Source organism: Suillus clintonianus (genome assembly GCF_016758775.1).
Source record: "Suillus clintonianus strain FC179 chromosome Unknown DEU56scaffold_125, whole genome shotgun sequence".
Classification (NCBI taxonomy): domain Eukaryota; kingdom Fungi; phylum Basidiomycota; class Agaricomycetes; order Boletales; family Suillaceae; genus Suillus; species Suillus clintonianus.
The window spans coordinates 72,107-96,142 of record NW_024539349.1 but is presented as its reverse complement, the minus strand read 5'-3'; the positions used below and the strand labels follow the sequence as shown (position 1 = coordinate 96,142).

The 24,036-nt window shown below is 49.3% G+C and overlaps 8 protein-coding genes across 8 annotated transcripts; 5 read left to right on the top strand and 3 right to left on the bottom strand.

Annotated features, from left to right (window-relative positions):
- Positions 1–11: 11 nt before the first annotated feature.
- On the top strand, positions 12–1,959 carry DEU56DRAFT_760668 (uncharacterized protein; the record flags this gene model as incomplete). The annotated part of the gene is made up of 3 exons (XM_041350453.1): positions 12–743; positions 805–1,238; positions 1,287–1,959. The coding sequence occupies 3 exons, from the start codon at positions 12–14 to the stop codon at positions 1,957–1,959; spliced, it is 1,839 nt and encodes a 612-aa protein (XP_041202903.1).
- A 657-nt stretch (positions 1,960–2,616) lies between these two features.
- DEU56DRAFT_760667 (uncharacterized protein) lies at positions 2,617–5,098 on the bottom strand (the record flags this gene model as incomplete). The annotated part of the gene is made up of 8 exons (XM_041350452.1): positions 2,617–3,053; positions 3,107–3,187; positions 3,236–3,355; positions 3,411–3,662; positions 3,726–3,989; positions 4,051–4,317; positions 4,374–4,988; positions 5,077–5,098. The coding sequence occupies 8 exons, from the start codon at positions 5,096–5,098 to the stop codon at positions 2,617–2,619; spliced, it is 2,058 nt and encodes a 685-aa protein (XP_041202902.1).
- Positions 5,099–6,266: 1,168 nt separating this feature from the next.
- DEU56DRAFT_760666 (uncharacterized protein) lies at positions 6,267–6,704 on the bottom strand (the record flags this gene model as incomplete). The annotated part of the gene is made up of 1 exon (XM_041350451.1): positions 6,267–6,704. One exon carries the CDS (start codon positions 6,702–6,704, stop codon positions 6,267–6,269), a length of 438 nt encoding a protein of 145 aa, XP_041202901.1.
- A 1,778-nt stretch (positions 6,705–8,482) lies between these two features.
- Positions 8,483–13,467, top strand: DEU56DRAFT_760665 (uncharacterized protein; the record flags this gene model as incomplete). Its single annotated transcript, XM_041350450.1, has 14 exons — positions 8,483–8,617; positions 8,757–8,873; positions 8,926–9,330; positions 9,389–9,522; positions 9,576–10,025; positions 10,111–10,124; positions 10,657–10,773; positions 10,836–11,462; positions 11,535–11,783; positions 11,835–12,206; positions 12,361–12,624; positions 12,682–12,798; positions 12,849–12,956; positions 13,007–13,467. 14 exons carry the CDS (start codon positions 8,483–8,485, stop codon positions 13,465–13,467), a joined length of 3,570 nt encoding a protein of 1,189 aa, XP_041202900.1.
- A 1,906-nt stretch (positions 13,468–15,373) lies between these two features.
- Positions 15,374–17,194, top strand: DEU56DRAFT_918172 (uncharacterized protein; the record flags this gene model as incomplete). The annotated part of the gene is made up of 4 exons (XM_041358083.1): positions 15,374–16,628; positions 16,686–16,940; positions 16,997–17,083; positions 17,133–17,194. 4 exons carry the CDS (start codon positions 15,374–15,376, stop codon positions 17,192–17,194), a joined length of 1,659 nt encoding a protein of 552 aa, XP_041202899.1.
- A 571-nt stretch (positions 17,195–17,765) lies between these two features.
- DEU56DRAFT_918171 (uncharacterized protein) lies at positions 17,766–19,596 on the top strand (the record flags this gene model as incomplete). Its single annotated transcript, XM_041358082.1, has 3 exons — positions 17,766–18,410; positions 18,472–18,905; positions 18,954–19,596. 3 exons carry the CDS (start codon positions 17,766–17,768, stop codon positions 19,594–19,596), a joined length of 1,722 nt encoding a protein of 573 aa, XP_041202898.1.
- A 482-nt stretch (positions 19,597–20,078) lies between these two features.
- DEU56DRAFT_918170 (uncharacterized protein) lies at positions 20,079–22,186 on the bottom strand (the record flags this gene model as incomplete). Its single annotated transcript, XM_041358081.1, has 6 exons — positions 20,079–20,530; positions 20,585–20,830; positions 20,887–21,141; positions 21,199–21,465; positions 21,524–22,093; positions 22,165–22,186. 6 exons carry the CDS (start codon positions 22,184–22,186, stop codon positions 20,079–20,081), a joined length of 1,812 nt encoding a protein of 603 aa, XP_041202897.1.
- Positions 22,187–23,672: 1,486 nt separating this feature from the next.
- On the top strand, positions 23,673–23,921 carry DEU56DRAFT_711668 (uncharacterized protein; the record flags this gene model as incomplete). Its single annotated transcript, XM_041347510.1, has 1 exon — positions 23,673–23,921. A coding segment is annotated over one exon (249 nt), but the record flags the coding sequence as incomplete, so codon positions are not given.
- Between the last annotated feature and the right edge of the window lie 115 nt (positions 23,922–24,036).

Sequence of the window (24,036 nt, the reverse complement as noted above, 5' to 3'; positions counted from 1 at the left end):
ATCTTCAAACGATGTGTATGGGACTATATATGACGCCAAAGATGAACATCAACAAACTTCTACCGTCTTACTGCCCATCAAATCACTTGCCAATCACAAATATCCACATGGCTCCCAAAAAAAGAACTGCTAAGCCTGCCAATCTACCCAAAAAAAGGGCCAGGGTTGGCGCAATCGCCAGCGGCATTTCAAGAGCTGCCCCAGGCGAACTTGACATAGGCAGTATGACAGGTTTGGCAGGTAGTGCTAGTGCCCCATTGAAGGTCTCCAGTATTTTCTCGGACCAGGAGTCCGCAAATCAGGATTCTGGTGATACGAATGCTGAGCCCCCAGTCAACCTACCCCTCACAGTCGCACCTGTCCCCTCCCCAACACCAGGTTCATACGTCGGCACTTTTTGTCACTTTTGCTGTGACCTTGCGTCCTCCCCTCACAAACATGAATGCGTTCAATGTGGTGCCATCATATGCGAGCAACATGTTGCCCGCGGCAGTGGGTGCATTTATTTGAACACTGTGGAGGTTGCCGCCAAAGATTTCTACTGCCCCATCTGCTCAAGGATAGTGGATGGCAAGGACGCGCCGTTGCGCTACGCATTCATCGGGTTTGGTAGACGAAAGAAGGTGAAGATGGCCTGGCCTATGGCCATCATTAATCTCACCCTGGAGTCGATGAAAGATGATTATTTGGCAAGGACTGTCATTCTTGATGCGGAGAACCATTTCCGTTCGTTTCAAGGCAATGTAAGTGCCATTAGTATTACTACAATTCCCAGTCATAACATCTAAAAAATGTGCTTCGAAGTTGTACACATCCTCTTTGCATATGAGGGGCGGCGCCCATTTGTCCGAGCAGAAGAAGCTTGTACAGGGAGTGGATTTCATTGATCGCAACGTCCTACTTGGATTCCCACCCAACATCTTTCTTGTCGTGGATACACATTCAGATGAATACACTGGAATGCTGCAGCACACCGGAGGTCACAGTGGGGGAACTAGTACCACAATCACGGAAATCCTCACTGCCTATCTTGGGGCGCCATTTTTGAAAGCCATGAACGCATCTTCGACGGCCGCCAGAGACAACAAGGTTGTGATGAAGACTGCCAATGGGAAAGTGCCTTGGTGCGACCTCTCTCCCAGTGCCAGAGGCGGGAGGAGGGGACTATTCATGGTGAGCTGTGGCCCTGCCATCAGGGTAAGCCACCACTTCGAGGCCGTGAAAACATTGGTGCAGAGGTGAGTACCTCATTCTACATTCCTACATCTATACTTACCTTTTTGCAGCAATATGGTAGATTTCGTTCTTGCATTCGGAGGATCGGGCACTTTGCCCTCCATGGTGTCCATCACCGTGCGCTCGTTCATTGCTGAGACTGGCGTCTTCGGACGCACCGACGTTTGGACGGCAGTTTGCGACATGCTGTCCTCCTCAAACGACTTCCTGGACTACACCACAGCTGTGGTGGTGTATGCATCGACAGTGGAGAATAAGCGCGTTGTCGAAAGTCGTCAGATTGGCAAGGATATCCCAGGAGTACGGGCCTTTGGATATGAATTCAAGGCCTGTGCTACTCCTGGATGTCAGCCAGCGCCGGCTGATATGCGTGTCCACAATCATGGTCCCAAGGTCCAACTTCGGTGCCTGAAATGCTCCTGGAAGTCGTCATCAATCAGGACTGATATAGACAACAAGCATTTCACAAAGGTGAACAGGGTCTTAGCGCCTCAGCTGTTCTGGCATCATTTTCCCGCTTCAACCAACTTGCAAGACTTCTTCGTGGAAACCACTAACGCTGCCAACGAACTCGCTGCCAAGGAACGCGCTGCCTCCCAAAATCACAAGGGGAAGAAAGGGAAGAAGAACAAACGTCAGATGAACATCGCCGCTAACATTCAGGAGGATACAGAGATGTTGGAAAGCAAGCCCGATGTCCCGTCCATGGAGATCGACGATTGATGTCTCACTTCCCTGCCGCAGCCGCTAAACCATCATCGTTGTAGTAATAATTTCGCTCATGTTCTTGCGCAAATGGACTGACTGGGCGGCGTTGATATATATGTAGGATCTTATATACATCGCCTTGGCCTCAAATGAATGTATACAACTGACGTCTCTACACCACCCAGTTGGCTCGAAGCTCTTGGCGATCTTGCGCGCTATCGTATGGCCATGGCCGCAATAGTTACCAACAATCAATTGAAAGGCTCGGCACTAACCACAGATGCTGTTTCGAAGTCGCAGATGAGCGTCAAATCATCTTCTGATCGTCCTGTTACACAGGTTGACAACTCGCCAAGTCCGAGCATTGGCATTGTGGCTGCATGTATGATGGATGTTGAGCCTGAGAAGCAACACTGGCGAAGTATTGCAAAGAAGTGGTACACTATACATAATTGTATCCTACGTGCTACTTTAGAAACAGGCATTTTCTCGTTTCCGCAGTGAACAATTGGCATCACGCAACTCATCTATGTATTTGGCTAGCATATACAAAATTTACATCGCCAGTATTTCTACCCGTCCGAGGGTACCCAATGCAATGGTTTTCAGAGTAACATGCGTAAAATGAGAACGGAGAACGGTTGAATGGCAGCACAGGCATCGCACCATGTATCACAAGAGACTGTCTTGCACACGCTCCGACTCTTGCCTGGCCTCTATTGCTCTCAGGCCCTGTACAAAGGTATGCAGCGCCGGTAATGGAGGGTCAGCAGTGATTAAATTCCACACTCTGAGAGTGTCTATGAATTGCTTGATGATGGCACTGTGATCCGCGGGGAATGCCTCTTGCAGGTTGGATTCCAACTGATCGACGGACTTATGTTTCCGGAATTGTTCATAACAATAAAGAGCGATCCTTTCTGGCACAGTGAGTGGGGGAGTTGGAGGGCCAGGTAGATCCGTAGGGATTGAAGAATGAGGGTGCCGAGGCTGGTCTTGGCCAGCTGTGCCTTCTGTCCTTTCCTCCGCAAGACCCTGCACCATGCCATTCTCCGCAGGACCCTGCGCCACGCCATTCTCCGCAGAACCCTTCACGATGTCTTCCATCACTACAGGCAAATGTTGAACAGTTTCTTCCATAGAATGGATTGAACTTTCTCACCTGTATCCTGGGGTCTCTCGTTTGGACGGCCGTTGTCAGGGTTATCCCCCTCCTGCATCTGTATATCAGGACCTGATGGACCTACGCATGGTCGGATAGCTGGTCCAAGCAGACTTGAATGACACTCACCAACGCTCGCTTGCTGTTGGCTTCCGACGTCAGGGTCTGGGTCGCCAGTTGCGTCTGCATTGTCGTCATGATTGTCTTCCTCAGCCTGTTCAGCAGCGGCATTTTGCAACCGTTGCTTCCCTATGGACCAAAGGTAAAATCAACACTTCGACTCCAGACTTTGACCAACACACACCAGCCAACTGGGACTTCTTCCACCAAGGCCCTGCTGCTTGCAACACCTCAGTTACCTTCTGGTTTGACACAATCTGCAAGATAATCCATTCCCAGCCAGATTTGTACTTCATGGGTGCAACTCTGCCCAGAGCATTCCAAAGAATATCATCTTTAACATCCCATGGTTGATTATTTTTTGCCTCTTTCTGCCGGCGAATGTATCCTTCCAGAACTAAACGAGCCTCCAACGTATTGAATACATTTTCCGGGTCTGGAAATGGCAGAATGATGAATGATACAGAAATGAAGAAAGGTAGCGATAAATAAAAGGTACCTCGTTTTTCTGATGTCTGGGCTATGACTCCATCAACGTTATCGAAATGATCTTGCATAAGGGCGTCCACAAACTCCCTCCATGTCATCTCCCCCGTCCAAAGCTGTGTTAACAGGGATTCGGCTTCCTGCCGCCGTGGTCTTCGGACGATGATGGAGAGGAGGGAATTTAGCTCCCTCATCAGCTGCTGAGAGTGGGTATAGGGCGGGTCCGCTGTGATGCAGTAGTACAGGAGGTCGATAGGCTTTTCCCACAAGTTGTTGCCTGCAACACACGATGATCTTAGGTCCTGCACTGGACAACATCCAACCGCTCATTCTCGCACCTTCTGCCACCCAGGTCCACTGTTTGACTGTCCAGAAATATGGAGTTGGTTGGTGTCCCTCATGCCACCTTGCTGGCAGCCTTGCCTCATCACTATACTGACGCTGGCTGTAATCGTTGGTCGGTTTCAATGATGCTAGAGCCTGCTTTTTCAACTTTGTCGCGAATAACCTGTCAAGGCCGTTGATTTCGCCGTAAAACCAATGCTTCAGGTTCTCAGGAGCCCTCAACAGCTCGATGCCCTCCTCATGTATGTTCCAGTCCCCCTCTATATGTACATCATCAAATCATGCTAGACATCGCACGACCACAAGATTAACTCACCGAACAGTTCTTGGTTTTCGGGGCTGACAGGATCTGCATTCAAGAACTTGGCCCCTGAGCCAACGATGTCATCATATGTGGAGGTGAACCAGTCCCTTGTCCAACGAATCTTCCACTCATCGAGAATTCGGACGTGCTCTTCCCCGGGCCTTGTGGTATCATGTGATAAGCTAACTAGCTCGTCCACAGCAAGCAATCGAGCGAGCATGTGTTGCGCGACCATGGCACCGGAATTCTGCCGCAAAATCGCAGCCTTCGCCTTCGATGTCTTCCTTGTACTTTCCTCCTCCTCCTCGGACCAAAGTCTCCACATATGTGTGTAAAGAACGATGGTGTATGATAACTGTAACCATACCCCCACATATCGCATGGGCAGCGGTACATATCCTGTTACCCTCTTGCCCTTCACAACGGGCACGCGGCAGGTTTGGAACTTCTCTCCAGAGGCGAAGTCAATGACATCCGTTACTTCCGGTGCTCGGTATGACACCTCAGTTGCACTCTCGTCCAAGATCCATTCTGCGTTGACAAGAGGGATTGCAAAGAAGGTGATGGGTTTTGCCAGCGGCACTGTTGCAGCCGGTCTTTTCCCAATGTTCGTTAACATGGCTTTTCCTGAAAAGCGGGCCGTTATCATATTAATGTATTAGCGTATTAATGCGCGATAGGGAAACGCCATAATAGGGGTCAATGACGACCTTACCTCTACTGTTGACGTTTGACATTTTTAGATGTATATGACAGGGCTGTTGACAAAACGAGGCTTCAAAGATGCAGGGCATCACAAACGTGCCCTGGCTATATATCCAAACAATGCTAATGTGTTTATGTTTGGCACCCTTCCACTTTGGGTGCATATCGCGCTGGCAAATCAATCAGAAATCAGTCCCCTTGCCCAGGTGGGCGTTGCCCTTGACCCTTTTACAAACAGTTTCCGTCAATGCAGGGAATTAAATATGTTTCGTACTTGGTATTCTCATTCGATGTCTACAACAGGTTCAATGATAGTGTAGCAGAGCAGCATCGGTAGATACTGTGACAGTCCGTACTGCTTGTCGGTATGTATAGGGGTTAATTAAAAGCATAATCATAACATATGCAGAAACGTGCCCTTCCTTCTTACAATCCTCGACCTTTATGAAATGTAAGAAAAACCCATGCCATTCATTTCCATTGTATACAAAAATGGGGCATTTGGCTGATAAAGATGTAGTGTTACATCACAGGCGATAACGTCGATCCACAGACGTACGATATCACAAGAGCTGGTGCATAATTTCTGCCACCTCTTTCCTCAGGCGTGGTTCTGCACTCCCATACCCACTAGTAGCCTGGAACAGGGAGTTGGTCTGTGTAATGAAAAAGTCCGCAGTCAGCATTCACATTCACATTTACAACAACGGGACTGTCATTATATGTCGCCTGATTGCAGTTACCTTTGTATTGGCTTATGTGGGTCGGAGAGAGAGTTTACATCAGAGAGAGAGAGTCAATTTTTATATTTCTATATTGCAACAAACAAATAAAACCGTCAAGACACAGTGCCCTACTGTAAGGGCTGTTAGCCTGGCAAAGTAGTATTCCACGATGCAACTGTGTCCTGCGCAACACTGTATAAGGTGGCCGTATACATTTTGAGGGGTATTGGTGAAGTGTTAGCGCGGTTTCAGTGTTGGCAGACGTCGATTTGTGAGGGCGAAGCGTCCAATCTGTGATGCCGCATCTCTGTTCTGGATCTTCGCTGGTTTGTGTGGCCTCTTTTGCGTAAGCGCCTCAAATAGATGAAATATAACTTAGTTATATTGGGCTCAATGCAGGGTAGAGCTAGTATAGCGGCGCCAAACTACAATTCAGCATACAGCAGAATTGCCTCCGCCTACAAGGCGACCCGTGCTAGACTATCGGTGTGGCAAATGTTAGTATATCCCCGGAATCCAAAGCTGGCAGTCCTTGAAACTGGCGTAAATAAAGATATTCCCCAGAAATCGAAGCACCGGCGGCAACCCCGCCTGAGCAGTACTGCCCAAGCATACTCTGCCCGGTACGGGGCAGAGGGGGCGCCGCCCCGAATCTCACAACTCCAACGTACGTTGGAATTGTCCCCTCGTACGAGGAGACAAATGCTAGACGGTTGGCGCTGTAAACAAAACATATTCCCCAAAACCCAAAGCCGGCAGTCCTTGCAGGATCATGGCACAGGCGTATGCAAATATATCCCCCAGAACTCAAAGCCCCAGCAGCAACCCCGCCTGAGCAGTACTGCCCAAGCATACTCTGCCCGGTACGGGGCAGAGGGGGCGCCGCCCCGAATCTCACAACTCCAACGTACATTGGAATCGTCCCCCCCGTACGAGGAGACGAGTGCTAGACGGTTGGCGCTGTAAACAAAATGGATCCCCCAGAACCCAAAGCCGGCAGTCCTTGCAGGATCATGGCACAGGCATATATGTAAATCTATCCCCCAGAACTCTAATCTCCAGCAGCAACCCCGCCTGAGCAGTACTGCCCAAGCATACCCTGCCCTGTACAGGGCAGAGGGGGCGCCGCCCCGAATCTCACAACTCCAACGTACGTTGGAATTGTCCCCTCGTACAAGGAGACGAGTGCTAGACGGTTGGCGCTGTAAACAAAATGTATCCCCCAGAACCCAAAGCCGGCAGTCCTTGCAGGATCATGGCGCCGGCTTATATAAATATATCCCCCCAAAATCAAAGCACCGGCGGCATCCACCCTTGAGCAGTACTGCCCAAGCATACTCTGCCCGGTACGGGGCAGAGGGGGCGCCGCCCCGAATCTCACAACTCCAACGTACGTTGGAATTGTCCCCTCGTACGAGGAGACAAGTGCTAGACGGTTGGTGCTGTGCACAAAGTAAGCCCCCGGAACTCAAATGCAGCAGTCCCCTGAAAGACATTGCACAGCTAATACAAACGGATGAGCGGCAGTCTCTGCGAGACATCGCACAGCTCGTGGGGGGAGATGCAAGAGGGGGCGACGGTTAGCAGGGCCGCAGGACACAAAGAAACACACCCCATTTCCAAAGGTGGACCCTGGGCGCGCCAATGAGTGGCAGGGAGAGGACAAGGGAGAAGGACCTTGAGTGCGCTAATGAGCGGCAGGGGGTAGACAAGGGAGAAAAAGGACCTTGAGTGCGCCAATGGGTGGCAGGGAGGAGACAAGGGAGAAGGAGGACCTTGGGCGCACCGATGGGTGGGAGAGACAAGGGAGAGAGGGAAGAAAGAGGACTTTGGCTGCGCCAATGAGTGGCAGGGAGGAGACAGGGGAGAAATAGGACCTTGGGCGCACCAATGAGTGGGAGAGAGAAGTGAAATGGCAGGCGCACTGATGAGCGGGAGGTAAAAGACGCGGGAGAAGGACGTTGGGCGCGCCGATGAGTGGCAGGGAGGAGACAAGGGAGAACAAGGACCTCCAGTGCGCCAATAAGCGGCAGGGAATAGTCAAGGGAGAAAGAGGACCTTGGGCGCACCAATGAGTGGGAGAGAGAAGTGAGACGGCGGGCGCGCTGATGAGTGGGAGGTAGGAGACCTTGGAGAAGGACGTTGGGCACGCCGATGAAGTGGGAGGGAGGAAAGACTTGGAGGAAAAAACGACAAAAATCAACCATGCACAAATAAAAGCAAATAAACTCACGCCACGCAATCAACCATGAAAACAATGATCAAATACAAACAAATAGCGCGTGAATCATGTGATCTACAGCAAACGCTTCACGGTTTTCCACATTCACATCACGTCACATTCAGCTAACTCATCCGCCGGCTCACAATATATAGGTGAATCATGTATTTTAAATAATCCTAATACATAGCGACCTACTGTAGATCAACTTAGGTAGAAAATGAATTATATATGTAACGTTTCAAATGAGAACGCGCGAGGGAATTAAGCGCAGCTATGAAATAAAGTAAAACATGGGCCAAGCCTCATGGCAAATCTGCGAACGATGAGCCGGGGTTTGAATATTGTATACCAGTATTTGCGTGACCTCAAGGCAAGTCAATTAAAAGACCTACAACGTCCACAAACACACACTGCTTCACATCCTACATTGCAAAGTCTACAACGCGCCCCTCCCTCATAGTGTCAAAATGCCCGAGATGAAGACTACAGCAAGGAAGTCCACCGGAGGAACCGCAGAACGAATGTTGCTCTCAAGCACCGTCGACCATACTTCAGTTGCGCAGACTCAAGATGTAGATGAGGATGAATTGGAGCATAACGATGTATGTCAAACATCCCTCCCATTCGAGATCAAATGTCGCTAACCAAACAACACCTACTTAGTTCTGCATCGTTTGCAGAGATGGATCAAGCAACAGAATTTTTTGTTGTAACGAATGTCCGCGGGTCACTTGTATCGAGTGCTTGAACATTCCCAAGAACTGCCAAGCGGCGGTGACGGCTGCCGACGTCTCCTTCATTTGCATCGTCTGTCACGTGAGGGAGCAAAAGGACAATGATATTCCAGCGCCTTATTTTGTAAGTTATTACATCTATATATACCTTGACTGACGATTTATCTATTCAACAGGGATTTTACAAGGACGGAATTCCCTTACTGGCAGAATTCCTGCCCATCCTCGCCGCCGTCGAAGTGTCGCTTAAAGGAGAGATGTCTGCAGTACCCGTTCTGTTTCTCCATCTCAAACTCGTGAATTTCGACGCAACCAGTGGGCCATTCGAACTGGCCTACCATTTCCTCGAACCGTATTTTCCACGGGGCGGGTTGCAGTACCAGGAGGTTACTTTTGATATCGCGACGCAATCCAAGCTCGCCACATATGAACAAGACGTCGGCAAGCTTTTGAACGACCTCCTGCCTCAGCCGCGTTGGACTCGCGTTGTGATTGCCATTACGAATCATTCGGACAGCGACAGCGGGGATCTCTTTGCAGGATACCGAGGCAAGAACTACATTTCTGCGACGGTACAAAATGTAAGTACGGTTCCCCTTCCCTTGCAGCAAAACCATTCATCGTTCATATGTTTCCAAGTTCCTTGACGTCCTCTTCAAACCATGGAAGGCTCTCCTCGATCGTGCACAGGAGTCCTATCTCTGGCTCTTTTGCTGCGGCGCCCTTGTCAACAAACCTAAGTCCTCCGCTGCATTACGAACCTGGGTCGACCGGTACGTCTTCTACGTTCATTGTTCATCAAGAATTCAGACTTACCCTAGCCTAGTAACCCAATCACTGCAGCCATTGCCTTTACCGCAGTCCGATTCCAGCCCGGTTTCACATGCCATCTGCTACTTGCATTCGCAGAGCTCGTCCTTATCGAACGATGGGAAATCGGCATCGCATTTCCTCACATGCTTGGCCAATCCAACCGACTTGGACGGCACACCGATATCGTTTTAATGCTGAAGAAGAACAGGGAGTTGGGATCGCTTACGGTGGTAAAATTTAGCTGGGCGAATGTCGACAACCGTCCTTGGGGGCAGTATTTGCCCTTCCAATGTCCAGGATGCGGATGGGCACAGGCTTGGCGATCTGCGAGCAAGGCAAGGGTTTATACTTATGAGTGCAAGAACGATCATTGCGGACAGACGTTCACATTTCATCAACCTCGTGGATCAAAGATGTTGCCACAGGGGAAGACGGGCAGCAGTTGCTGGCTATCTATTCCCCTGTAAGGACGTCGGTAGTCAGCAGGACTTATGATCAGAGGTTGCCATTCATTGCACTACAATCGGTCTTTCTGCGTACATATATAGCTTGGGCCGCCCTTGTTAGTATACAATATTCGTCAATCTATGAACTGTTTTACAACGCGCTGTGAATTATGATAGTTGAACAAGCGTGCATGTGTCATTGTGAAATACCAGGAAAGGTTCATTACTCAAAGACCATAATGCCCATGCTATCGCCCATTCCTCGATAGCCAACATAGCGCGAGGATAATAAGTAATGCGTCCTGATAACCATAGCCAACAACATGACTCTGAAATAGAGACTGAATGATTCAGGGTTCAAAAGCATTGCATGTGTGCCACAATCGCCCAGGGTACAGGGGATTGCCTGCGGGAAATCGACCAAAACGAGAGCATGTAGCGCCAAACAGGAACATACGCGATTTATACAATATATAGCATAGCCAGCATTCGGATCTCATGCTTCTCAATTTGTCTCTACTCACTTCATCATCATATTTGATTTTCATCTTTACAAATGGCAAGAGCTCTACCGACAGCTAAGCCTGGAGGCAAGCTTTCCTTGAAGATTCGAATATCTTGCCAAGTATTGAATTCTCAAAGTTACAGACTCTGACTCCTTAGATCCTGCAAGGCCAACCACCGGCGGAAAACGCCCAGCAGGAACAGTTTTGTTGCAGGAACCACGGACATCGGCAAGAGTTCTACCGACAGCTACAGCTCCAGGTAAGCTTTCCTTGCCTGAAGATTCGAATATCTTGCCAAGTATTTAATTCTCAATGTTACAGACTCTGACTCCTCAGATCCTGCAAGGCCAACAACTGGCGGAAAACGCCCAGCAGGAACAGTTTTGTTGCAGGAACCACTGACATCGTTCCTGATCCCTAACGTTCGTGCGGAATGCATCATCAAGGATGAAACAAAGTTATTCAAATACTGCCAACCGGAGGACGTAGACGCCGTGGACTGCGAAGATGACGAAGTCACACAGACCTGCCGGATTCCTGTTTTCCAAGGAAAGTCATTCATCGGATACGTGCCCCTGCCACCGCGATACAGGGCGGTCTGGCTCCAGTTGTCTTACTACATAGTTGTCTATACTCAGATGTGGAAACTTTGGGGGGCGGAGGCGAAGTCAGCCAAGAGGCAAAGTAAAGCAAAGACTACTCTTCTGCGTCAGAGCACCGGTGCTCTTGTGGCCCAGCACATGACGGCTCGGTTGATGGCGGTGGACGAATTGGTCTCCCTGGCTCACGATCTCTCGACGCCTCGTAAAGAGAGGGTCCGCATTCTTGACGAATGGAAAATTCGGATGGATCGTGATTGGTTCAGCAAGACTTACGAGCAGGTTGCTGTTGGTGGAGCCCAATTCCTCAGCATCGATCCAATTAGAGCAGAAAACAGAGCACTTTTCGGTGAATTTCTCTTACTCAGGTTCAGCTTTCCATCGACTTACTGAGTAACCATAGAACATGATTGGAACGTAGATGCAGAGGGCAAGGAGATGTTGTTGCCCTCAGAAGACGTGTTGGATTGGATTGACGGCGAGGTCTATGGGCTCGATGAATTGTTTAAAACCACTTTGAGGAAGCAGGCGTTGGACTCCTTGAAAAAACCAGACGAATTCTCGCAGACCCAATATCAAGATGGGGCGGAGTTACCAGAAAGATGGCACGAGGGACACAGCCCTGCTCCATATCTCTGGAGCGTGAAACAATGGGATTGGGTCACCAAAGGTCGTATCATCTTTCCATGTTACATCTCACTTACAATGTCAAATCCTGCAGGCAACGACATCCGTTCGAGGCCAATCGACTTGTTGTTTTGCTGCCTCACAAATGACCCAACATACACGGAATTTGAACAGTTTGCTCAAGTCCTTAATTCACTGGCAAGCATCGTCATTCCTACACCGGACTTCGCTGGCATCTTGGGGTTGGGCAAGCGGCTGTGGTTGGGACAGGTGACCTGGAAGGATTTCGTGGATGACTTCTTGGACAACCATTTGACTGCGGGCGACATCGGAACTTCAGAGACCTCGGAACAACTGGGTAATCCGGTTATTGCCTGCCTTGTTGTTTCTGCTATTGACGTTCAATCTTTGCATCCAGACTCGCGGAACACCTTGAATACCCTGGAGGTCCGGTTGTTGCTCGAAGGTTATGTCCGCCGGCAGAGGTTTCGTGGATGACTTCTTGGACAACCATTTGACTGCGGGCGACATCGGAACTTCAGAGACCTCGGAACAACTGGGTAATCCGGTTATTGCCTGCCTTGTTGTTTCTGCTATTGACGTTCAATCTTTGCATCCAGACTCGCGGAACACCTTGAATACCCTGGAGGTCCGGTTGTTGCTCGAAGGTTATGTCCGCCGGCAGAGGTCTAAGCCTGATCAACCCTGGAACATCAGAGATCAAGTTCTATGGCAAGCCCTTAGCAGAGCGTTGCCAGGGAAGGATCACAGTGATGTCTTGAAAGGCATAATCTGGAAGATCGTGTCCGGCCAGAACGTCTCCGATGTGTTGAACGCATTGAAGTCAAATGAGAAGAAGAGGAAAAGATCGTCGAGAGGCATGTGTCCATTGATTCATTAAGGTCATCACCATGTTGCTCAATTGGACCTGTTATCAACAGCACAGAGAAATGTTCGATCTGCCCGCCAGGAGCGAGCTGAGGAAGTCGATCGGGTTCACGATAGCGATGGAGGTGGTGATACAGGGAATGTTGGCGGACAAGGGCAAGCAAGTGCTGGTAAGGCAGACCCTTACAGCTCGTCTAACTGGTGATTCGACCGTTCATAGCTCTGACATCAGGAGGCGATGTTGAAATGCAAGTCGACAATAATCCAGACGTCTCTGGATCCTCTGGCGAACCAGCACAAGATATCACTACAGGGCGCGAATCCAACGGTGATATTCCACAAGATTACATTGTAAGATGCCACTAATTGAATGTATAGAAATGGAAGACATTGTACGAAACATTCCAGATGTCTCCACCGACCAAGGGATGTTACCTCCTCCTCCTCCCCCTCCTCCAACACCACCTCAAATATCAACGCCACCTCCAATTACAACACGTCATATGCCTCCAATTTCCACGCCGCCTCCTGCTCCTTCAATTTCAACACCTCCTCCATCTCCGCCTGCTCTCTACGCCGATCCAAATGATCCTGGTTCGGTGGCTCTCGTGCACCTTTTTTCATTCATGAACCACAGGTCGTTGGAGCGGTACGAAGCCGACATGAACGCCGAGTACCCATCTGATCCTCCAGGAATCATCAAGGAGTTCGTGGAAGCCATTGCCGCTAGGACCGGTTCTAATCATTCACGTCCTGACGAATTTGCGCACTTGAGTGGCGCCTTGCAAGTGGTAGAGAAAAGGAGAGAAGCTGGAGAGATGTGTAGGAATCTGTTGTGATGTTGTACTACATGAACTGTTAAACAACAGAACTGCTCGCCGCAATAGACTTGTTGTAGCAGGGGTATAAGCACACAAGCACATTCCAACTATGTTCCATTCATTTATACACCACCTCAATCTGCTATCCATGTGTTGGCAACGCGCTGGGCATCTGTGCGGACATGGGATCTAACACCCTAATGCTGCATAATTGTCGAATGGTGCTGATTTCAGAAACTTCTGCCCAGTCATTGGCACCCACACGGACCGGTTGAAGAATTAATAACACACATAATCCCATCTTTGGTTGCTTCAAGGGAACCAAAACATTAGTTCGGACCATGTACTGACAAGTACATTTCAATTTGCCAGCAGTACGTTCGATGGATGCGGGACGCGGTCCGATCTGTCCCATGGAGAATTTTTTAAGGTAGTGACAACATTTGCAGTTTCGGTGGCAGAGATGGGTTGGAGGATGGTAAATTTTGGATCGGTATCACACTCCTGTATGCTAGGCTTGTATGTTACTTTGATCTTCACTGATGGACCCCTCCAGGTGAAACATAACGTTTTTCAAGCTTCTTGTGTACCAACGGCAAGCTTAACAAACCTTGTAGGGTTTTTGGGAATCACACAGGTAAGATTCTGTTGTCATAATTTATTATTATCCAGTAAGGGGCAGAAAGCAAGTTAGCCAATGGCGCAGATGTACAGCAGGCAACAAATGGACCTACAAAGTGCACTATCAGGCAGGAAGTGAAGCCAGACCAACAACAGCCCCTCCCAGGCCGTACGGCCCAAGAATGCTCTGCCCCGTACAGGACGGAGGGGGCGTTGTCCCATCTACCGCGATTCCAGCGTACGCCGGAGACACCTCCCCATACGAGGGGGCGCGCGCTACATGGTTGGAGCTTCTGACGACAAATGCGTCACTCTGAAGGCGGCAGTCCTTGCAGGATCATTGCACAGCCAATTTGAGGACTCGAGAGCCGACAGTCCTACGGACAACAGGACAGCAAGCCACGCACCATGACAAAAAGAGTTGGATCCAACATTGCGCCCTACATAGCAAGACATGATTAGCAGGGAAAAAGAAACGGACCACAGGAAATACGCACCTTTTGTGCAAAGCCAGCACCGGAGCATCGGGGAAGTGAATGACGCCAGCAGAAACCCCTCCCAGGCCGTACAGCCCAAGAATGCTCTGCCTGGTACAGGGCAGAGGGGTCGCCGCCCCATCTGTCACATTTCCGGCGTACGCCAGAAACACCTCCCCATACGGGGAGATGCGTGCCAGATGGTTGGGGTTGGTGAGAGAGGGTGACAATGGTGGGAGAGACAGAATACAAAGGTTGGGGTTAAGGGAGGGGAAAAGATGAAAGAGAAAGAAAAGTGAAACAGCCGGCGACGCAGGAAAATCAACCGTGGCCAAGCAATGCCAAATACAATGTGTGTGAACATAACTTAGAACAACATTTTAAACAGACAATTTGAAATAAAGACATTCAAATAACGCGCGACTCATGTGATCTATGGTAAAGACGACGCGTAATCAAAAGGTCTTTGCAAATTGTGTTTTGGGTGATTTTCGACATGTCCGTTCGAAAATAGCAAGAGATAGAAATCATTATCAGATGATCAAATTCCTGATGCTTATCGAAGGGTGGTAATCAGATCATAATCACTGAGGGCACATCGTATTGGTTGAGGGACATCAACTGAAAGCAGAGAACTGGCAGCTAAATGTGGACATATGGAATCGACAGCTATATAACTACAAATGATATCGGATCTCCGGTTTCACAATTTGTCACTGCTCATTTCCTCCAAATCACATAGTTCAATCATCACAAATGGCCGAAGTCCATTCCACAGCACCAGGTAAAGTTGGATTGTCCACCGATAGCCTTTCAAGCATGAACAAATGAATTTAACAAACACTGCCTTTGCAGCAGGGCCAGCGGCTGTACTGCTGACCCATCCACTCTTGTCTTTTGAAATCCCCACAGTAAACGCAGAATGCGTCTTCGAGCAAACGGCGACCCCCTTCAGATACGGCCGGCCAGAAGAGGTCAACATCATTAACTCTCGCACAAAGGGGGTTTGTCAAATTTGCCGAGTGCCTGTCTTCAAGGGCGAGAGGTTCAAGGGATACGTCCCACTGCCCCTGCAATATCAGCCGGTGTGGCTGGAGTTGTCATACTACATCATTTTGAGCACTCAGATGTGGAACCTTTGGGCAGAAGAAGAGAGGAAAAGTCGGAGGCCCAGAAAGCAGCAGGCCAAGATTCTGCGTAAGAACAGCGGTGCCTTGGTAGCACAGCACATGATAAGTCGGTTGTTGGCCCTGGACCTCTTGCTGGAGTATCCGATGGATCATTGGATTGGCGAAGAGCGAGTTCTGATTTTGGACGAATGGAAGATTCGCGCGTCCCGGGATTGGTTCAACTTGTCATTTGAGAGGGCCCTGGCTGAAGGGTCCAAATTCCTCGAAGCAGATCCCACTAGACCAGAAAACAAAACGTTTTTCGGTGTGTTCGCCATCTTCGTTGACCTTGCTCTTGCAACCACTTACAAGGTACACGTAGAGCAGGGTTGGAACATAGATGAGGACAACAAGGACTTGTTGTCGCCCCCTGATGACCAGATGATGAACTGGTTGAAAGGCGAGGTCGAGGGACTTGACGACGTGTTTGAAGAGACATTAAAGCAGGAGGCCTATGACGCCTTGAAGAAGCCGGGTCCATACTCATACGCCCAATTCCGTGATACCGCGGTCCTACCAGCAAGATGGCATGAGGGACATGTCCCTGCTCCGCGGTTCTGGGGCGAAAAACAGTGGGCATGGATGGCACAAGGTGCGATCGCAGTTTTATGCTTTGCCATTTCACACCTGACGGTGGTGTATTTGGCAGGCAACAATTGTCGGAGACAACCGTTTCAATTGTTAGCCTATTGCCTCACGGAAGACCCGCCGTACACCCAATTACAACAATTCACGCAAGTTCTCGATTCCCTTGCGTACATTACCATTACACACCCCAATTGGGATCCCCTGCATCTCATCGCCAAGCAGCTGTGGTTTGGAGAGATGACTTGGAGGGAGTTTGTGGATGACCTCATTGAAAACCACCTCGACGCCCATAACGTCAGGTCATTCGACAGGGTAGCAAAACCAGGTAGGTATCCTATCGTTACATTTCATGGCATATGTCTGTATGTTCACTGTATTGCAGATGACCCAGCTAACACATATAACACCTTGGAGGTTCGTTTGGTCCTCGAAGGATACGTTCGACGACATGACCTGGACGAGGATGAAGAATGGGATGTGAATGATCAAGTTCTCTGGCAGGCCCTGAGCAGAGTAGCGTCAGGGAAGAATGATAAGAAAGTATGGGAAGGAATCATTTTGAAGATCACATCCGGCCGCAAAGTCACAGATGTGTTGAAGGCAGCAAAGCCAAATAAGAAGACAAGCAAGTCAGCAGGTGCGTGGTCAATCCTGTCCGAATTCCGCCTGTCAACGTTCTTCTCATCTCTCCAGGGAAGAAGAGTGTGAGGAATGCCCATCAGAAGCAGGCTCGCGCCGATGAGGAAGGTAGCGCTGCCAGCGAACAGCAAGCAAGTGCTGGTGAGCACACCATTTCAGTTGATCTCAGGATGGATCTCACCATAATTAGGTCCATCTGGACATGATGCGGATACAAGGATGGAGCGCAATATTGAGGGGTCCAGATCATAATGTCAATCCTCCTCCTCCAAAGCCAACCATGCAAGAGGGTTCAGGCCGCCAAGATATTCCTCGGCCTTCGTCTCCGCCTCCACCTGTGCTGTTCACAAGGCTTGCATATATCACGTTGACCTACAATCTGCCGCTAAGTAAAAAAAAACATTCACGTCTCATGTAAAGGATAGTAATTTGAATCAATTGAATCAGTCTGATTTGCGTAGTTTCTTCTGTGTTCCAGGACTGAAGAGCATACATGCATTTGATCTTAGGTATATATTTCAATGCCTTATGCGCAGGCTAATCAATCAGCGGGACCATACGAATCTCACATCTAAACTCATGTATACATTGAAGTAGAGTAAATATTGATTCATTTTTGCATTGCCAGGCCCCTAGTGCGGAGGCAGGGTTTTCATTATGTCGTTGAGCACGGACCGGACCGACAAATTGGATTTGTTATCGTTGATCGGATCTTCAAACGATGGGCAGCACTATATAGGACGCCATTGATGAAGGTGCCAAATTGTATTCTTGCTTCCTGACAACCCACCCGTCGATCCAACATTAGCTATAGGTCCCAAACATGCCTCCAAAGAAACGATCCAACAAGTCTGCTGCTGCTGCTCATCCAAGAAAAAAAGCCAAGGTTGGCGCAATATTCAGCGGCATCTCAAGAGCTGGACCTGGAGATGTTGACATTGGTAGTATGGCGCCGGATGTGGCTGGCGGTCCCTCTGTATCCTTCAAAGTGGCCAGCATTTTCTCAGACGATCATAATGTTGCAAATGACTCTGGCGACATCATCACAGAGTCTGTCACAAATCTATCTGAAACCGTCGCACCAATTCCTTCCCCCATCCCAGCTGTGCAACTCGGCACCTTCTGTCACTACTGTTGTGACCAAGTATCCCCTGCTCAACAACACGATTGCGTGGAGTGCGGCGCCGTCGTGTGCGAGCAATATCTTGCCCGAAGCAGCGGGTGCATATTTCTGAAGACTATTGAGGTCGGAAAATCCGAGTTCCTCTGTCCCCAATGCGCCAGGACAGGAGATGAGAGGAACTCGCCCTTAAGATATGCTTTCATCGGATTTGGTAGGCGGAAGAAGGTGAAGATGATGTGGCCCATGGCCATTGTCAATCTCAACCTAGAGTCTATGAAGGACGACTATCTTGCGAAAACAGTTGTGCTGGATGTCGAAAATCACTTCAGATCGTTCAAACAAAACGTAGGTGGCATCAGTATAGCTGTACTTACCCAGTCCAACATCTAATATGTATGTTTTGCAGTTGTTCACATCTACCTTACACATGCGTGGTGGCGCCCACGTGTCTGAGTCCAGGAAGCTTGCACCTGGGGTAGAGTTCTTCAGGGGGAACATTGCAGCTGGTTTCCCGCCCAACACCTTCATCATCGTCGACACCCATTCCGACGAATACACGGGCATGTTGCAGCACACCGGTGGACATTCTGGTGGCACCAACACCACCATCACCGAAATCCTGACTGCCTACCTTGGGGCGGACTTCTTGGAAATGATGAAGAAGTCTTCTGATGCTGCCAGGAGCGACACCACTGAGATCAAGACTCTGAGGGGCAATACGCCTTGGTGCAAACTCACTCCCAGTGCTAGAGGTGGATGGAGAGGACTGTTTATGGTGAGCTGCGGCCCTGCTATCAGGGTGAGCCACCACTTCTTCGCTGTGAAGGAATTGGTCCAGAAGTTCGTACTTGTCCTTTCAATATGTCATGCACACTCATCTTTCTCCAGGAACGTCGTCGACTTCGTTCTGGCGTTCGGAGGATCCGGCACCTTGCCATCAATGATAGCCAGCATCGTCCGTACATTCATTTCAGATATCGGCGTCTTTGGTAAGACCGACATTTGGTCAGCCGTTTGTGACATGTTGGCCTCGTCCAACGACTTTTTGGACTACACTACCGCAGTAGTCGTGTTCGCCAGCACAATCGATGGCAGGCGCATTGTGGAATGCCGTCAAATTGGCAAGGACATTGCAGGTCTTCGTGCGTTTGGATACGAGTTTAAATCCTGTCCGACTCCAGGGTGTCAGCCTACTCCGGCGGACATGCGTGTATTCAATAATGGCCCGAAGGTTTCGCTTCGATGCTTGAAATGCACCTGGAGGTCCACAGGTGTTAGGAATGACGAAGAAAACCAGCACTTCAAGAAGGTCAACAAGGTGGTCGCACCTCAGCTCTTCTGGCATCATTTCCCTGCCTCTTACGGCCTGCAAAACTTTTTCGTGGAGCTCACCGACAGCGCCAACAAAGCAAAGGCTAAGAGTGCTGAGAGGGGGATGAAGAGCAAACGTCAGTTGCAGGCTGACATGCTGGAAGACGCAAATATGCTTGAGGTCAACAAGCATTATGGCTCCATGGTGATTGATGGCTGATATCTCAATGCCCTGCCTGCCATGTCGTTCCAACCATTTCCCTTGTACAAGTAATTTCGCTCGTTCTGTTCTTGCAAATGTACTAGCTTTGATGTGATACGTCGTGTACAATTACAATGAATCGTTTTAGGCTCGCTATGCTACTATGATTCAGTATTGCGTCCACCCCAACAATCATGGTCCTGGTAATGCTTTTACGGCCTCAAGTCCAATTTTATGATTTTGGTGTGCGTCGATTTTCGATGTGCTTTTCCTATCCCACCATCATGCCTATCACTGCAGTTCAATGAGAATCTGGCCTACTTTACGTCCCAATGTCAGCCTTATGCAAGTCATTCATTTTAATGGTAAGAGGTGCGTATATATATACGATTACCATAGCTTGTAGTCCTTCGAGTCGTAGGCTAGACAACTACTGTATTCCAAAATGTAAGGTCAACAATGCCAATGGTTCAATAGAAGCCCACGCAGTACGAAAGTCATCACAACAAACCTTCTTGCACACGTTCAGATTCTAGCCTGGCCTCCGCTGCCATCAAACGTTGACGAAAGCCGCTAAACGCTTTGGATGGAGGGCCGCTGTTGGTCGCAGACCAAGCTCTGATGTTGGCCACATGGTCCTTGATGATCGGCAGATGATCCGAGGGGTAGGCGGTCCGCATCCTGGCTTCATAACGTTCCAGGGACCCATGCTCGAGGAATTCCTTGAAGTGCACACAGGCCAGGTCCTCTTCAAATGTAGGTCCAACAGCAGGTGGCTGCGGGTGACTGGAAGATGGACGAGGAGGCCTGCCATGGTGATGGAAGCCATCCGGCCCATCTCCCCTCATAGGATGTTGGACATTTTGCACCCTTTCTTCTTCCATTGCTTCATTGAGCTCCTCCTCTTGACCTGTGGTTCCATTCCCTGTGAGAGTACTCTGCTGCTCGATTTCTACATCACCGAATTATCACCCAAGTTAATGACTTCATGGAATAATATTCTTACCGGCCGACTGATTCGCATTTTGCCAGTAAGGCCCGGCTGCCCTCAATACCTGTGAAACATCGCTGTTGGACGCAACCTGGGAAACGATCCATTCCCAACCGGACTTGTATTTCATCGACGTGACCCTTGTGAGGGCATTCCATAGCACGTCATCTTCGAGATCCCACGGTTCGTCCTTGTTGTGCCGCCGAACGTATCCTTCCAGGACCAAACGAGCCTCTAGGGTATTAAAACCATTGTTGGGATCTAGAATGGTAGAATATTCGATGAGCAAGAGAAGCTGACTGGCAATCACTATATACCTGGTTTTTCAGAGGTGTAGGCGCTGGCATTACGAAAGTGATCTCGAAGGAGGGCTTCCACAAACTCGCTCCAGGTCCTCTGTCCCGACCAAAGCTGGGATGCAAGTAAACGGACCTGCTTTGGCTTTGGATTGGGAGCCACAATTCTAACGAGGCAGTTCAGGACCTTCGCGAACTGCATAACAGTGACAAAAGGAGGGTGTTCTGTCAGGCAGAAATACAGCAAGTCGATTGGCTTCTCCCACATGGAGTTGCCTGAAGGATACGAAGTTATCAGCAGGGAGATTCAATAGCATTCAACAATGTTCGCACCTTTGGCGACCCATGTCCACTGTTTCACGCTCCAGAAATATGGAGTAGGTTCGTGTCCTTCATGCCATCTTGCTGGTAACACAGCTTTATCGTTGTAATGGTGCTGGGAGTAATCGCTTGGTGTTTTCAAGGAAGCCAGGGCCTGCTTTTTCAAGGTCTTTTCGAAGATGGCGTCGAGCCCCTTGATCTCGCCGTCAAACCAATCCCCCAGGTCTGCAGGGGGCTTTAACAACCATTTGCCCTCTTCATCTACATTCCAGTCTGATTCTACGAGTCCACAATGGAATCACGCGATAATTGGACAGAAGCTCATGTATGTACTCACCGAATAATTCTACATTTTCTTGGGGGATGGGATCTGCATTCAAGAATTTTGCACCAGCGGCGAAGACCTTGTCATAGGTGGTGTTGAACCAGTCCCTCGACCAGCGAATCTTCCATTCGTCGAGAATGCGGACGCTCTCGTTCCCGGGTATGGAGGTGTCGTGCGATAGGCTCACTAATTCATCCACAGCCAGCAATCTAGCCAGCATATGTTGTGCAACCAATGCACCGGAATTCTTCCGCAGAATGGCAGCGTTCTCCTTGGACGCCCTCCTTGTATTTTTCTGCTCCTCCTCCTCCCAAAGTCTCCTCATATTGGTATACAGGATGATACAGTATGTCAATTGCAACCATACCGCCTGGTATCGGATGGGTAACGGGACGTATCCCGAGAGTCGCTTACTCTGCACAACAGGCACACGGCACGTTTGGAATGTCTCCCCGGTAGCGAAGTCAATGACATCAGTAACTTCTGGCGGTCTGTATGACACCTCAGTTGCTGTCTCGTCCAAGGCGCATTCCGCGTTGACCGTTGGGATCGCAAATGATGTTATAGGATGCAACAACGGTACTGCAGGAACAGCCAGCCATTAGGTCAGTAATTTCTTAATGCAGCAGGGGTCCACGCGAGCACGCCCATACCTGTGTTGTTGACGGCAGCCATATTTGGTGATTCACAACAATGCTGTTGAAGAAATTGGGAATGACAGGTGCTGGGGATCCCATAGATGTCCGAGCTATATATCCTATCACAGGAAGTGTGTCAGTGTTTGGCATCCTTCTAAATTTGGCATTTCTCGCAGCTGATCATTTTACCTATTGCCAGGGTTGCATGCCCCGAAACCTATGCTAGCCCCTGAAGGTAGCGAGTGCCCTTTCGACCCAATGTTTTTCTTTGTAGCGTCATTTATTTTGAAGTTCAAATGACATATGCCGGTCGTATAGAGCCTTATGTACGTTAAACGCATTTGCTACGAATATTACCAAACTGTACAGTACCTAAACCTTAACACATGGATCGATTAAGCAGGGAGCCGAGTAGTTCTGTCTTTCTTTCCGTCCTTCATGCAGCAACAACAGGATGAGTCTGACCGCCTCAGGATGGCTCTGACTATCAAGATCCGTGAAGTATTGAGGGGTTCTTCTGCTGTGAAGGTCATACGAGGAGGGGTGGTGCAATCTCACCTGCTGCACAAAGCAAGGTATGACTTGTCTAACTGTAGAACATATCGAATGATTCATGTACGAAGGTTGAGGATTTCAATGGATCTTTTGGCTTGCTTGTCTTCGGACGTCGAAACGCCAGATTGTTCCAAAACAGTTTCGAATTATGAAATTCAACGAGCTGCCCTTACCATTGCGCATGCAATGGTGAACCCATGTGAGCGTCTCCACATTTCCCCCCCACGAGCAAGCATCTGAATATCATCAACTGGGCGAAAGATCATGTGGCATGGGATGTAGATCGTTACAGCGATTCGGTCAAATTGTCTCCACCCAACCGTGACGGCTCGCCTACAACCGAACCGGAGAGACTTGAAAAATTCTTCGCCAGGGCTGACTTGGGGAAGATTTCGCACCCGGCGACCATCGTGGACAGCAATGGTAAAATTCTGGTGATTTATTTACCCAACATCTTGTCCCCATCTCGCGTGGTGCGTGGAATGAGCATTCCGCAAATGTCATGCTGATTCAGTACTTAGCAACATGTGAATACAATAACTACAGGACTCCGCAAGGTGCTTCTTCGATCCCTCTCATCCTCCTCAGGCAATAGAGTTCCATGGCGATCGACTGGCTTTTGTGCACCTGAATGTGGGGGGGAATTTGGGGCAGGCAGAGTAACCATATCTCCAGCATATTTCATGCAGAGGCGCGAGGTAGTCTGGTTTCCCTATCGCTTTTTCTCTTTCTTGAATGCTTATCACGCCCATGAAAAATAGAGGATTCAAGATCCGTTGGTGACGTCGGCTTCATATGCCTCTGCAGAGGTCCAAGCCTGGCTGGCTGACATCTCCATGACTGAATTCTTCTGGAACGCTATCACGGCTGCCGTCGCTCCAGATTTATTTCGAGCCGGCTCCATGGCAATGTCAGACACACTCAAGGATGTATCTTCAAGGCCACAGAAATTCCTTGCTGTCTCTCAATGGCCCTCCATCTTTTCCGGATTGGAAGTTATCGCGAATCGGTTGACCTTGAGTCATAGGGACGGCGGCGGTTCGCCGACTCTGTATGATCTTCTAGTCAGTCTGGGGATTGGCCACACTGCCACGTTGAAGTTGGCTGATGTGAAGGCTGAACTGGATTATTTTCCTGGAACCATGCTTCACATTTCAGGCATGGTTCTGGAGCATTCGGTTGGGCCTTGGAATGAGGGAGAACGATTCGTAATCGCTCATTTCATGAGGGATAAGATTCATGACAGATACAATGTGCCAAGACCTGCCTTTCCACTACAAAATTTCTTTTTGGACATGGTAGGCAAGGAGGGGAGGAATTGAGAGTAGCAAG